Source organism: Oryx dammah, unplaced genomic scaffold (assembly GCF_014754425.2).
Source record: "Oryx dammah isolate SB20612 unplaced genomic scaffold, SCBI_Odam_1.1 HiC_scaffold_3, whole genome shotgun sequence".
NCBI lineage: Eukaryota > Metazoa > Chordata > Mammalia > Artiodactyla > Bovidae > Oryx > Oryx dammah.
This window is the reverse complement of record NW_024070187.1, coordinates 10,528,744-10,544,591: the sequence shown is the minus strand read 5'-3', so window position 1 is coordinate 10,544,591 and position 15,848 is coordinate 10,528,744. Positions and strand designations below refer to the sequence as shown.

Sequence of the window (15,848 nt, the reverse complement as noted above, 5' to 3'; positions counted from 1 at the left end):
CACATAGGAATTATGCTAGTAATCGCCAATGCGTGCATATATAATAGTTTTCATTTTTATGAAAAAGATAGAAGGAGATTTATTCACATGGTCCTCTATTGACAATCACAAGTGCATTAGAGGGATAAAAGATGGGGAATTTGCTTTTCTGTTTCATAGTAAAAGTCAGTGTCTTGTCAGTCTTCCTTCTCCTCTCCAGTGCTATCTCACTTTTTGAAGCTCCTGTCTCAGCCATGATGGTAGAGGCTGCCCCAGTCTGTGTAACAGTTTGGACAATTCCACATTATGATCTCGGTAGTAATTAGAGAGGAAGGTTCTAGACTGAAAGCAAAAAGAAGACAAAGGGAGTTAGTAGTTCATTAAATGAGATTGTGCAAATTTATTAAGAAATTCTACGGCAATGGGACTGCATATAAAACAGGCATTTCTTTCTATTTTCCCACGGATGCCGTTTATTTTCACCTTTAGGAAAGATTTGACAGAAGTATGGTTGCAAAATAAAAACGGGTCCAGGAATACCTTATATATCTTATTTTTCCTAGAGCATTTGGAGAGTTAGCTTTTTTGAATTTTTTAAACTGAAGTATAATTTGACTTACAATATTATGTCAGTTTTGGGTATACAACATTGAGTCAATATTTTTATACATTAAATACCATCCAGCAGTGAGGAGGGCATGGTGTCCCACTCAATAGAAAGCACCCTTTTTTACTGAGGGACTGATGAAGAGGTTGATGAGAGGCCTGTAATACTAAAGAACAATGAGGTAAACAGAGACCAGATGCAGCACAAAATCTACAGAAAAGAAACACCTTTGTTTACGAAACTGGTCACTTGATGTAAAATTGGGTCACAGCATTGAGATGGTCAACATAACCATAAAAGCTGAATTTCATGATTAAAGAAATAACTTGCCACGTTATAAAATGCTTTCTATATTTATTTAGGACAAAAACAGATTTTTTGAAAAAACCCTTAAGTTTTCTATTTCACAGATATTATAAGGTCTTATTATAAAGGTCATTATAGTGATCTTTCCTGGGATTCTTATGTTCCTAACCAAGCTGGAGTGATTGGCAATTTTTAGATGAACGGCTGAAAAAAGGATTATGAAATATATCTGTGGTTTTAGTTTATTTTATTTGAAGTAGACAAAAAAAATGTTAATGAGTTTTTCCTCTGAATGTCACTTATCTCATATTAGAATCCATTGAACATAGTTCTGTGTCTTTTTGATAAAATAATAGAGGTGAATGTTTTTCCTGTGAAATATAGGCAGCAGCTTCCATTTGGTCAAACTTATACCATCTCTGGTAGGCTGCAGTCCATGGGGTCACTAAGAGCTGGACACGACTGAGCGACTTCACTTTCACTTTTCACTTTCATGCACTGGAGAAGGAAGTGGCAACCCACTCCAGTGTTCTTGCCTGGAGAATCCCAGGGACGGGGGAGCCTGGTGAGTTGCCGTCTATGGGGACGTACAGAGTCGGACACGACTGGAGAGACTTAGCAGCAGCAGCAGCAGCATACCATCTCTCTTAAACCTCTCCCAGTATTTTAGCACAAAATAGTTTCTTTCTTCCTAAAATTCCCTTAGCAACTTGTATACTGTGGAAATGAATTCAAGATAACTACTTTTTTTCTTGTCCATTCACTAGGTTTTTCACTACATTTCTCCCATTCAAGTGGATTGTGAACACTTCAGATTCTGGATAAGATGTTTATAGAAGCAGTGGAGTTGTTACATTGATTTCTTGGTAGATCAACGTGATTTTTGAAGCCTTTTTGAAATTTTTGGGTTCAAGGGTATAATTTGAGAACCTTCTGGTTCTTCTATTTCCATAGTAACACTTAATCACTTCCATCTTCCTTATGCCCACACTGTCTTAGGAGAGATAACTCACTATATCTGCTCAGTTGATTGGTAACTAGTTTCCCAATCCTTCTGTCTCCTCATACCATAACTTTTACTGATAGATTTTTCTCCCCTGCCTTTTTGCAGTTTGACATTGTTTTACATATTTTTTTTATAAACAAGTGACCATAACTAATTTACTCTCCTATAATAGATCTAGGCTCGTAATAACTGTTTTATCCTGTAACCTATTCGTGACATTTTGAATTATAATAAGAAATATATAGTTGGTCATTGACTCCATTTCTGGCGCAAGGCTCACTTGGAATTTCCTAAGTGAGATAATGATAAAGGTATACTTTGTTTTGTTAATGAGGTGGCTTTTTGTTTTTGTTGTTAAGTCGTCCAGTTATGTCCACCTCTTTGTGACCAAATGGACTGCAGCATGCCAGGCTTCCATGCCCCTCACCATCTCCTGAAGTTTGTTCAAGTTCATGTTTATTGCGTCGGTGATGCCATCAAGCCATCTCATCCTCTGACACCCTCTTTTCCTTCTGTCCTCAATCTTTCCCAGCATCAGGGACTTTTCCAACCAGTTGGCTGTTTGTGTCAGATGACGAAATACTGGAGTTTCAGCTTTAGCATCAGTCCTTCCAAGGAGTATTCAGGGCTGATTTCCCTTAAGATTGACTGGTTTGATCTTGCTGTCCAAGGGACTTTCAGGAGTGTTTTCCAGCATCACAGTTTGAAGGCATTAATTCTTTGGCGCTACGCCTTCTTTATGCCTCCAGCTCTCACAACCGTGCCTCACCACTGGGAAGACCATAGCCTTTGGACTATGGACCTTTGTCGGCAGAGTAATATTTCTGCTTTTCAACACACTGTCTAGGTTTGTTATAGCTTTCCTGCCAAGAAGCAAATGTCTTCTGATTTCATGGTTGCAGTCACCATCTGTGGTAATTTTAGAGCCCAAGAAGAGGAAATCTGGCATTACTTCCACCATTTCTCCCTCTATCTGCCATAAAGTAAAGGTGCCGAATGCAATGATCTTACTTTTTTTTTTAATATTTAGTTTAAATTGGCTTTTTAACTCTCCTCTTTCACCCTCAAGAGGCTCTTTAGTTCCTCTTCATTTTCTACCATTAGAGTGGTATCATCTGGATATCTGAGGTGGTTGCTGTTTTTCCCTGAGGGACCTGACATTCTCTCTTTCTTTGTAGACAGTGTCAGCATTGTGTTGAGTTGTGGAGACCCAGCTGGTATCTGAGCCTTGCTTGGTGATATGGAAAAACTTCCCCACCACATGTTGTAATTGTTTATCAAAACAGTTTACTCTCCGTGGCTCAACTCAGTACCATTCATGGTATCAGTTCAGTTCAGTTCAGTCGCTTGGTCGTGTCCGACTCCCTGTGACCCCATGAATTGCAGCATGCCAGGCCTCCCTGTCCATCACCAACTCCTGGAGTTCACTCAAACTCATGTCCATCGAGTTGGTGATGCCATCCAGACATCTCATCCTCTGTCATCCCCTTCTCCTCCTGCCCCCAATCTCTCCCAGCATCAGAGTCTTTTCCAACGAGTCAACACTTCTCATGAGGTGGCCAGAGTACTGGAGTTTCAGCTTTAGCATCAGTCCTTCCAATGAACACCTAGGACTGATCTCCTTTAGAATGGACTGGTTGCATCTCCTTGCAGTCCAAGGGACTCTCAAGAGTCTTCTCCAACACCACAGTTCAAAAGCATCTATTCTTTGGCGCTCAGCTTTTTTCACAGTCCAACTCTCACATCCATATATGACCACTGGAAAAACCATAGCCTTGACTAGATGGACCTTTGTTGGCAAAGTAATGTCTCTGCTTTTGAATATGCTATCTAGGTTGGTCATAACTTTCCTTCCAAGGAGTAAGCGTCTTTTAATTTCACGGCTGCAGTCACCATCTGCAGTGATTTTGGAGCCCCCCAAAATAAAAGTTTCCACTGTTTCCCCATCTATTTCCCATGAAGTGATGGGACCAGATGCCATGACCTTTGTTTTCTGAATGTTGAGCTTTAAGCCAACTTTTTCACTCTCCTCTTTCACTTTCATCAAGAAGCTTTTTAGTTTCTCTTCACTTTCTACAATAAGGGTGGCGTCATCTGCATATCTGAGGTTATTGATATTTCTCTAGGCAATCTTGATTCCAGCTTGTGCTTCTTCAAGCCCAGCGTTTCTCATGATGTACTCTGCATAGAAGTTAAATAAGCAGGGTGACAATATACAGCCTTGACATACTCCTTTTCCTCTTTGGAACCAGTCTGTTGTTCCAAGTCCAGTTCTAACTGTTGCCTCCAAACTTGCTTATATGTTTCTCAAGAGGTAGGTCAGGTGGTCTGGTATTCCCATCTCTTTCAGAATTTTCCACAGTTTATTGTGATCCACACAGTCAAAGGCTTTGGCATAGTCAATAAAACAGAAATAGATGTTTTTCTGGAACTCTCTTGCTTTTTCCATGATCCAGCAGATGTTGGCAATTTGAGCTCTAGTTCCTCTGCCTTTTCTAAAACCAGCTTGAACATCTGGAAGTTCATGGTTCATATATTGCTGAAGCCTGGCTTGGAGAATTTTGAGCATTACTGTACTAGTGTGTGAGATGAGTGCAATTGTGTGGTAGTTTGAGCATTCTTTGGCATTGCCTTTCTTTGGGATTGGAAGGAAAACTGAACTTTTCCAGTCCTGTGGCCATTGCTGAGTTTTCCAAATTTGCTGGCATATTGAGTGCATCACTTTTACAGCATCATCTTTCAGGATTTGAAATAGCTCCACTGGAATTTCATCACCTCCACTAGCTTTGTTCGTAGTGATGCTTTCTAAGGCCCGCTTGACTTCACATTTCAGGATGTCTGGCTCTAGGTGAGTGATCACACCACCGTGATTATCTGGGTCGTGAAGATCTTTTTTGCACAGTTCTTCTGTGTATTCTTGCCACCTCTTCGTAATATCTTCTGCTTCTCTTAGGTCCATACCATGCATGGTATAGGCACTTGATATACATATTCAGTATGTAACAATAATACTTATATATTTTATACAAAATCATTGTTTACTAGATTATTTGTTTGAGCCCTTTACACATTTAGAAAGAAGTTACTATTCAGTATTTATATTTGAATTGCATCCAATCAGCATACAATTTCCATGAATATCTACTAATCATCTCTATCTGTTGGTCTATCTCTCTTCTAAATATATAAAATTATTGATAGCAAAGAAAGTCAAGAAAATGGAATAAAATTTATTGTCTACTAATTTTGAAACAGTTGTATATACAGGGTTGTACTGTAACAGGAAAGGTTAATTCTGTCTCCATGTTGGAACTGTTTCTTTGACTTCTTTTCCATTGCTTTTGTCATCATAATCATACATTAGTGGTCTGCCTCAGAGAATCCTGCCCCTCTGCCTGACTGTTAAGTTAAAGTGCCTTTGTTCAGAACTCTGTCCACCTGTAGATGGCAGGAAGAAATTAACACATCTCTCTGCCTGAGGCTTGCCATTCTGGTAAATGTTTGCAAGATTAATGGCCTTTTTACGTTGTTTCCTCACCTTGTCCCATCTCTGATCCATAAAAGAACCTGGCATCCAGACCCAGATAAGATGGCTATTTTGAGATGTTAGTCTGCCATCTTCTCTGTCAGCCAGCTTTCGGAATAAAGTCATATTCCTCATCCCAAAACCTCGCTCAGATTCATTGGCCTATTGTGCTGCAAGCAAAGCATGTTTGGACTCAACACTACCAGAGAATTTCAAAGATAAGGAAAATATTACCTCTGGATCCATGGGTGGATACTTTCGACCTTTGCTTTTTCCAAGGCATTTGGTCTTTCCTCCTTCCAATAGTTGACACCAAAAGCCCTTTTGGGGATCAAAACTACAAAAGATCAAAGATATAAATGAAAATAAAGATATAATGATTATAAATTATATACAGAATTTTAAGAGAACCTCACCAATTTTACAATGGAAATGCACTTTCATATACTCATGCTTTGATTTAATTTAATTCTATAAATATTAATTGAATCAATTTGAGAGAATTTATTTGAAATTAACTATATGTTATATATTTTTGAATATTTCTAATGTAATGAAAAAGGACATATGGATATTTAGTTTTTTCTTATGATGAAATTAGTAGGTTTTTATATTTTATCTATTCATCCATAAAAGATCCAGGATGAATCAACAAAACTACAATTATATATACAGGACTTTACAATATTTATTTTTTTATTTATATGATTTCCCTGTCAAAATATATTAGCAAATTTCTTTGAAATCATTCAATAGTATATATTAACGTGACAATATAATGTAAACATATTTCTTTGAATATAAACATGAATTTTAAAGCTAAGAAAAATACTAATTTTTTAAAACAGTGCAAGATGTTTATACTTTTCAAGGATGAAATTAAAAGGCTAAAGATATAATTCAGTATATTTTTCCAGAGAAAATAAGACACGGGTTATACAAATGGTGAGTGGAACATTAGACAACTCTTCATTTCTTTTGTTGAAGGTGAATGATTCTATTGGGTCATTCAGATCTCGATACTCATAAAAAAAAATTCTAACATTGTTTTGCGTCCTTAGCTGCACAAAGTTACCAAAGAAAGAATGTGTAATCTAATTATTTGTTTAAACTCAGATATGTAAGAATTTTTGTTTAGGACTAACAAGATAGGAAAAAGGAAAGAATAAACCAAATAGGAAGGGAAATTTTAGATTTACTGCTATGGGAATTTCTGCATGCATAAAACATCGAAAAGGTTTGCATTTTTGTTGCTCAGCAGATGTTTTAGAAGGATGAAGCATAATTGACTAGGATGTAAAGTTAATTAGTTGCAGAATATTTTGTTGCCCTGGGCCCATTCCTATAATACCGATGCACCTGCAATTTGCTTCTGCACATATGTGAACTCATTTAGGGGGAGAGGGAAATTTTCTTCACAGTTCCCTGCCCAATCTATTATTAGAGACCTGATCCTCACAGTCCAGGTTGTCCTAGTACATGTTATCAATTAAAATTAAATACATCATTGGTTAAATGGATAAAAGGAAGACAGAGTCATTTCCAACCTGGACATTTCCAATCTGTGTCTTGCCTATCATAGGCCTTTCTTTGGTTTTCATTAATTTCCCAAGAGGAAGAATGATTTGGCATGCTGTAAAATGAAATGGGGGAGGTGGCATAATGGTGCCTCTAAACAGCATCTTCTGCCTCAGGATGAGAATGTTTAACTGCATTAAGGTAAAATACAGCTTCAACAAACAAGTTAAGATATTTATACACACTGAGAGCATCTCCTCTGCTCTCAGGTGTGCAGAGGTCTCAGGACGGGCTCCCATCTCTCTCACTCTCCAAACAGCTGTTATGAGGCAGAGCTTAATATGATCTGAGGAAGGAGAACCATCCAGACTATTGAAAGTCATTCTTTTAGATAGGGTTGTTAAAACCTTGAATCCACATTATTTTGCTGTCCTGGTATCATTTATTGCATTGACAATGTTATAAACACGGAGTCTAACAAAGGGCATTTATTCTTGCTAAGTTATATCAATTCCTTGTTTTATGGTTTGGTTTAGCAGGCATGAAATTGTGAAATTAAGATGCAAAGGCTTTCTCAAATAACTGTTAGATAACTTTGAGGACATGAATTGGTTGCCACAAGACTTCTTTTATTACACTGAACATCACTGTAGTTATTAATTTTTGTGATGTGTGAGACATATTAAAAACCATATATTCTGTACTTGTTTGTAATCTCTTCTTTAAAGTATGATTTTATAGGTTTATTGAACCGTAAGGAACTATTTGTAGTAAACAGGCTAAAACCATTCCCTGAACTACTGCAGGGCGTAAGGGGAGGCCGTGCTGACACCAAGGACTCTTCATGTAAGTGTATTAGAGGACACTCTGTCTCCTCAATCAACAGGGGCCATGTGTGTGTTGTTATTTCCATGTGTAGGTAAAAACTTCATTAGGTGTGTTTTAGTGGGTAAGGAAAAACCCAATCTTATTACTGCTTTTCCTGCCCCTCCATTACCCTTTCTAACTGTCTAATTGCTGATTCTAATCTGCTATGAACTGGGAAATTATATAATCAGGCTTGTAAAATTTTGTCTAAAACATAATAGGCTTTATATCAGGCCTTGTGAAGGAGTCAAGTACATGACCTTTTAAATGTATATTTTGACAGCTTGGAGGTTTTGTTTTTGTTTGTTATTTTGCCTCTTTCCTTTTTTTTTTGTTCCATTTTTAATTACCCAAAGTGTATGATTTTATTTCCCAAGCTGACTGCAACCATAACCCTTCCCCACCTCCGCCCTTGCCCTTCCCCAGCAAGAGGAGGAGGCTCATATCCGTCCCCGTGGATTTGGACTGGCTCTAGTGACTTGCTTGCAATCAACAGAATATGGTGTAAGTGATGCTGCGTGACTTGCAAGGCTAGGTCAGAGAAGGCCTTGAACCGTGTTCCCTCCACATCTCATTCCCTCTCAGAACACACAGTCACTACCAGGAGGTGCAAGTGGTAAAGAACCTGCCTGCCAATGCAAGGGATTTAAGAGACTCAGATTCTATCCCAGGGGACCTAAGATCCCCTGGAGGAGGGCATGGCTACCCACTCCTGTATTCTTGCCTGGAGAATCCCATGGACAGAGGGGCCTGGTGGGCTATAGTCCATGGGGTTCCAAAGAGTTGATCATGACTGAAGTGACTTAAGATGCTCACTTCAAGAAAGCCAACCAGAGAGATCTCCTCCCATTGAGCTCAGCTTTGAGCCATCCAGTCTAAGAGTCAAAGATGTGAGTGAAGAAGCCTCCAGAAAACTCCAGTCTCCAGCCATTCAAATCATACCTAGATATTCATGTCTTCCCAGATACGGTCCCAGGTATTTTGAGCAGAGACAAGTTGTCTTGGCTATGTCCTGTCTAAATTCCAAACCCACAGAATCCATGAACATAATAAAATGGCTACGGTTACATGCTGGTAGGTTTTGGGAGGTTTACTGTACAATAATAGACCACTGCAATGTTATACATGATTATATTTTGTTATACACAATGTAATAAATACAGAGTAAAACATGAATGTATCCTTTTCCCAGTTCTGCCTGAAATACTACTCATTTTCATAGGGCTAACTGTGGCCATCAACATTTTATTTCTAATGTGTAAATTACTTGGGGATAAAGATCATCTGTTTCACCTCTGTAACCTCCATTCCTAGGACACTTTCTGCACAGAGTAGGCATGTAAGACATTTACATAAACTTGTGTTGGGAAAGAGCTCACAAAAAGGGAAATTTGTGATATATAAAATGGCTAAAAGGTGTTCTATAGGCATATTCTTATGTCAATAAAATATCCTGGTATTCAAAAGGGATGTACTACATGAATAATGAGGACATTCCTTTGACTGCTTTTTAAATTCATAGCTAGTATTAATGATGCTATATACACACCTACCACTGATAATTTATGATGGCAAATAATGGAAATGAAATCAAGCATGAGAATAGACTCACGTTAGTGCTTCAGAGTAATTATAATGAAGTGTAACTCCCAGAAACTTCTGGACTTCATCCATCACAGTAGCTGGGTCAGATCTTAGCTGCTGTCCATCAATAATTAGCAACTGTAGAGTCAAAAATAGTCACTCTATGAAGAACAAAACTATATTAGGTAGACTGATCTGCCTCCCTTGACCTGGTAGGATGTTAATCAATTAGATCAGTGTGAATAGAAAGGAAATATGCTCTCTTTAGCATACATATGCATATTTACTACTCTGATGTCCTTCCAAATAAAACAACAAAGTTTGCCAAAGGCATTATTCATAACCCTTAACTAACGTGATTGTAAATCAGAAATAGACATTGACACTTTCGTGATTCAGTAGTGCAGTAGAAACACGATTTTCCATCTGTTCTGTAATCAGGTAATTATCCAAACTATGAAATCCCATGAGTTAATTTCAGAGTGAAGGGCTTAGAAATAATGGGCATACAGATGAAAATTATCCATCTATTCTCCTTACAAACCATGGCAGAGAACTCAGGTTTTGGTTGTGAGCCGAACTGGAATGAAGAAGATAAAGGATGTGGACACTTTCCTCAAATCCTTATTTCCTGTTCTATCCCAGGTTCTTAGAGCTTTTACAGTAGTTCCCATTTTGACAGTCTAATCCATGACCTTCTTTTCTCATAAGAGTTCCATGCGATCGGTGATGCATGGGTATTTGCACATGGTGTTCAGTAGATGATCCATTTAACTGGCGGTTCTGGTATTGGTTACTGCCTATGAAGCACGTGAAGCCTCCTGTGTGAGGACAAGATCCTAAGAACGTGTTTCACAGTCACTTAACATTGTAGTACTACCACTGCCTTTGCACCACCAATGCAAAACTCCACATTTCTTCCTTAGGTATCATCATCTCTGATAATAAATTGCTATCTGTGGCAATGTTAATTTATATTTTCTGTTTGTCAGTGCAACACTATCATGATACGATAAACAGAAGAAATTCATTTCAAGACATTACCTGAGAAGTAGCAAAGTAAGTGAGCCATCTTTCTATGTGGACTGCATACCAGCCAGGTATTAGACATCTCCTCTGTAAAGTTTTCAGGTCAGATGGGGCCCAATGTCCTGTTGTGATAACTTCATAGAAATTAAACCTCAGGGCAGCTGGATCTTCATGTGACCTTTGGTGCTTTAACAAGAAAGTCAATTATAAAATCAATCTTTATGCCTGCAAACGTATGTGTGCCTGTATGTGTTTGATGTGTGGATGAGTGTGTGTGTCTTTTATTCCAGAAAGGTAATAAAAAATGATTACTTGATTTTAGAATGAGAAACAAGGTGAAAAGTACATGCTGTATTGAAACCTAGGCATTGGCATATGGCTTCTATAGAGTATAAGCCTTCTATACATATCAAGTGACATTCACAGAAGCCTGTAGCTGTCTTCTCATATAAAATATTTAGGTGCAAGACAAGAGACAGAGTACAAGGATTTTCTCCATGGATCTGATTAGAAGTGAAAAGATGTCAGGGACCAGGTGAATCAAACCTGATGAAAAGAGACTTCAACTGGGGGGAGGGGTGGTTGGCTGCCACATTACTGTGCTCTTGTTTCGTTACAGCCGCTCCGGCAAGTTCTGACAATTCCCCAATATCCCTGTGTGGCAGATGCCATGGGTACAGAGAAGGCAGGTGTCTATAACACTTGTTTAGGTGCCACATTCATGTTGATGTTGCCCAAGGCACTTTGCTTTTTCCCTCCCAAGGGCTTCTACATAACTCTGCTAATTCCTAAATATGAATTCACTAGGCTGCTTTTTAGTACCAAATCCTCTGAGTCCTTCACATCCAACCATCATTGGTCAAGTTCAAAAGCCCAACACAAGTCAATATAATGTCATAAGCATTTATCAAGATCCTTGCCAGAACAAAGAACTGCAATAGATTATAGAGATAAAAAGATATAGGTAAGACAAAACGCTATCTTCAAAGAAACAAAATCCTTATATGGAAAGCAACAAATCAACAGATTGTGATAAAGTCGTATGTATGATAGGGATATAAGTTTTTTGCTGTGATAGCCAGACCAATAAGTGATCAGTTCTGAATGAAATGTGAAGGTATTTTTTAATGATTGAAGCTTTTGAGCTAAAATGTAGCTAGAAAGATTTTGATAAGCAGAAAAAAAATAAATGTGGAAACTGAAGAACTTTAAAGTAAATCTGAGTGAAGATGAATGAGGTGTGTGGGAATGGACAAATTGCTTTTGCAAGATATCTCAAAGTGAACTTAAAGAAAATTTACTACAGGATAAGTTTGGAAGTATATTGCAGCCTGATAGAATTATGTAATAGTAGGAGAAGGCAATGGCAACCCACTCCAGTACTCTTGCCTGGCAAATCCCATGCACGGAGAAACCTGGTAGGCTGCAGTCCATGGGGTCGCTAGGAGTCGGACACGACTGAGCGACTTCACTTTCAGTTTTCACTTTGATGCATTGGGAAGGAAATGGCAACCCACTCCAGTGTTCTTGCCTGGAGAATCCCAGGGACGGGGGAGCCTCGTGGGCTGCCATCTATGGGGTCGCACAGAGTCGGACATGACTGAAGCGACTTAGCAGCAGCAGCAGCAGGCCCTATATAGGAGAAGACAATGGCACCCCACTCTAGTACTCTTGCCTGGAAAATCCCATGGATGGAGGAGCCTGGTAGGCTGCAATACATGGGGTGGCACAGAGTTGGACACGACTGAGGGACTTCACTTTCACTTTCCTGCTTTGGAGAAGGAAATGGCAACCCACTCCAGTGTTCTTGCCTGGAGAATCCCAGGGACGGGGGAGCCTGGTGGGCTGCCATCTATGAGGTCACACAGAGTTGGACACGACTGAAGCGACTTAGCAGCAGCAGCAGCAGCAGGCCTTATATAACCAACCTAGATAGCATATTCAAAAGCAGAGACATTACTTTGCCAACAAACATCCGTCTAGTCAAGGCTTTGGTTTTCCCAGTGGTCATGTATAGATGTGAGAGTGGGACTGTGAAGAAAGCTGAACGCTGAAGAATTGATGCACTTGAACTGTGGTGTTGGAGAAGACTCTTGAGAGTCCCTTGGACTGCAAGGAGATGCAACCAGTCCATTCTGAAGGAGATCAGTCCTGGGTGTTCTTTGGAAGGAATGATGCTAAAGCTGAATCTCCAGTACTTTGGCCACCTCATGAGAAGTGTTGACTCATTGGAAAAGACCCTGATGCTGGGAGGGATTGGGGGCAGGAGGAGAAGGGGACGACAGAAGATGAGATGGCTGGATGGCATCAATGACTCGATGGACGTGAGTCTGAGTGAACTCCGGGAGTTGGTGATGGACAGGGAAGCCTGGCGTGCTGCGATTCATGGAGTCGCAAAGAGTCAGACACGACTGAGCAACTGAACTGAACTGAACTGAACTGAGGCCCTATATATGTTAGAAATAAAAACTACTAAGAAAGTAAAGATGATCAACTGATGGGTGGTTAAAGAGTAACTAGTGAGTGGTAGTGGAGAAGGAAATGGCAAACCACTCCAGTATTCTTGCCTGGAGAATCCCAGGGACAGAGGAGCCTGGTGGTCTGCCCTCTATGGGGTCGCACAGAGTCAGACATGACTGAAGCGACTTAGCAGCAGCAGCAGCAGCAGCAGCAGTGAGTGGTAGATGGGTAGAAATAAAACTTTAGAACCTCTCTCATAATTGTATATTTACTGACCTTCTCTGTAAATGCTACATACATAGAGACTACATAATATATTTACTTAATATAAGATGTAGAAACAACATAACTTGAATAAATATAAATATACTCTGTGCATTATTAATAAAATAATGCTAACATTTTTACTTCACACTGTGATAATATGGAATTGTACTTATTCTGCTTTATATTGACTTACACCAGTCTAGCATCAACTTTTTTTATATTCACGCAACGAAAAAGATTAGCATAAAAATATGACCAGAAGTCACAAAAGAACTGGAAAAAATAGCACTGCAGGTCCTCTGTGAGGCCCATTATAAAAATGTGGAGTAGAAATTATAGTGGCAGGTGACATTTGTAGGAGTTTCTGAATTATACCTGTCAAGCTTCAGATTTATGGTACTTACTGAAGAGAGGGGACTGGCTAAGTAATAGGTTGCATTATTTTGAAATGTACAGTGGTCTGGGAAACCTACTCTTAGCAATATAGCAGTAAAAAGTATTATCAGAAAAAATTATTCCTTTCAAATGTGCATGTTCAAAGAATTTACTTGAAAAAAGAGGCATAGTTTCTCTCTTTTTAAAAAACGGTTGAATCCATGTGGGAAAAAAAAAAATTCATATAAATCTGCTCTGTGTAGTGATTGTGCTTTCTGCCAGGAAAATGTGCGATAATTTGCCCCATGTATTCACATTCAAAATGTTTCATTAAGGCTTACTATCTCAGTATTTTTGGCACAATTAAAAAAAATTATCTTGCTTTGCAACATGAATTTTATAAAGTGAGAAAGACACATTTTTGTATCTTGAGGAAGTCACTGACTCATGGATTCTACTAATAATTTCTGGATTTTGCTCCCAAGACAAGTGTTCCACTTTAGTCCCCAACCTCTTGCAATCTCAGTTTGCAGAACCATATTTTTCTGCCCATTGCTATTTATTCTCAGCAGCATATGTTTATTGAAGAAATTTTGAAAAGCCAAGAGAAAAAAGGAAAAATAAAAATTACATGTTATTTAAAAATGTTATTAAATGTTTACTTTTAATCTTCTTTATTTTGGCATTAATTTATGTATACATTCATATTCATTGTTTTTAGTACATATAGATTGTTATCACCATACACTCAAGAGCATCAACTTTAATTAGGTGTTCATTGCAGTAAGCAATTTTACATTTCTCTGGTCAAGTTTATCTCATTCCTGTACCAAGAATTCACACCCTCTCTTTTTGCTCCTCAAACTACTGCCTCTCAAATTATCCCTCTCTTTTTCCTAGGTTAATTCATTTTCAACTTTCTAAAATAAAAGAGACAATCATAGTCAGTTTAATTTCTCTATCCCAGACCTCCAAATTTACCAGCATGTACATTTATATACTTTTCCTCCCTTAAGTTTCAGTGCAGGGGTTCTTAATAGATACCCACTGATAGAATTCAGAGGACCTTAGAACTTGGATCTGTAAAAAAAAAAAAAAAAAAAAGATGCCTCTTTATTTTAAGTAACTTTTAAATAAAATTTAGTAGTTGTACCTGTGATTTTACCACCAATAATCAATTATTTTATATCACATTATAGGTCTTTCAGTTCTATCAAAAGTTGTTTATGCTCATCATTGCTTCAAACAGTAGAATTACCCCCAACATTAGATCTTGCCATTTAATGATGTTACTTTTAAAAGTAGCAAATTTGATAATTATACTTCTGATATATTGGTATACACTGATTTGATAATTATACTTCTATATACTTTTTTCCTTTGTAATATTATATAGTTTAAAACTTTGAAAATATGTTTCTGAAATGGGGCACATAGACTCATCTGACAGCCAGAATGGACCCAGCACAAGAAAAGTGAGACTGTAAAAGGAGTGCTGCCTCCCATCCAAGCTGATTCCTGCCCCTGTGGCTCAGTTGGTAAAGAACCTGCCTTCAGGCTTACTTCACTCTGTATAATCGGCTCCAGTTTCATCTACCTCAGACATATATATGGAATTTAGAAAGATGGTAACGATAACCCTGTATGCGAGACAGCAAAAGAGACACAGATGTATAGAATAGTCTTTTGGACTCTGTGGGAAAGGGAGAGGGTGGAATGATTTGGGAGAATGGCATTGAAACATGTATAATATCATATAAGAAATGAATTGCCAGTCTAGGTTCGATGCATGATACAGGATGCTTGGGGCTGGTGCACTGGGATAACCCAGAGAGATGGTATGGGGAGGGAGGTGGGAGGGGGATTCAGGATGGGGAACACATGTATACCCATGGCGGATTCATGTTGATGTATGGCAAAACCAATACAGTATTGTAAAGTAAAAAAAAAAAACAAAAAAAAACCTGCTTTCAGTGTAGGAGACCTGGGTCCGATCCCCGGGTTGGGAAGATCCCCTGGAGAAGGGAAAGGCTGCCCACTCCACTATTCTGCCCTGGAGAATTGCATGGACTGTATAGTCCATGAGGCCACAAAGAGCTGGACACGACTGAGAGACTTTCACTTCACTTCACTTCACCCTTGTGATACGGGAGTTCTGATCCTCCCAGGGTTGATTTCCCATTTTCCCCTGGTGGGCCTTTAATGGCCCTCTTCCTTTGAAAGTTTCTCATTATTATTCAAATCACCACCACAGAAAACACCTTCCTTGACCCATCCAGACTGCTGTGCATGGATTCTTGTTTGTTAAAGGTTTTGCTTCTTCC

The 15,848-nt window shown here is 38.7% G+C and overlaps 1 protein-coding gene across 2 annotated transcripts in view; it reads right to left on the bottom strand.

Annotated features, from left to right (window-relative positions):
* Positions 1–201: 201 nt before the first annotated feature.
* Positions 202–15,848, bottom strand: part of LOC120861699 (bifunctional heparan sulfate N-deacetylase/N-sulfotransferase 4) — a 279,524-nt gene continuing 263,877 nt past the window's right edge. Inside the window, exons 10-13 of one of the 2 annotated variants that reach the window (XM_040237406.1) lie at positions 10,438–10,608; positions 9,422–9,531; positions 5,659–5,761; positions 202–321 (exon numbers count right to left, since the gene is read on the bottom strand). In XM_040237406.1, the coding sequence (XP_040093340.1) occupies positions 202–321; positions 5,659–5,761; positions 9,422–9,531; positions 10,438–10,608 (504 nt within the window). The remainder of the gene's footprint in view (positions 322–5,658; positions 5,762–9,421; positions 9,532–10,437; positions 10,609–15,848) is intronic. The other variant, XM_040237408.1, reaches the window with a different exon arrangement.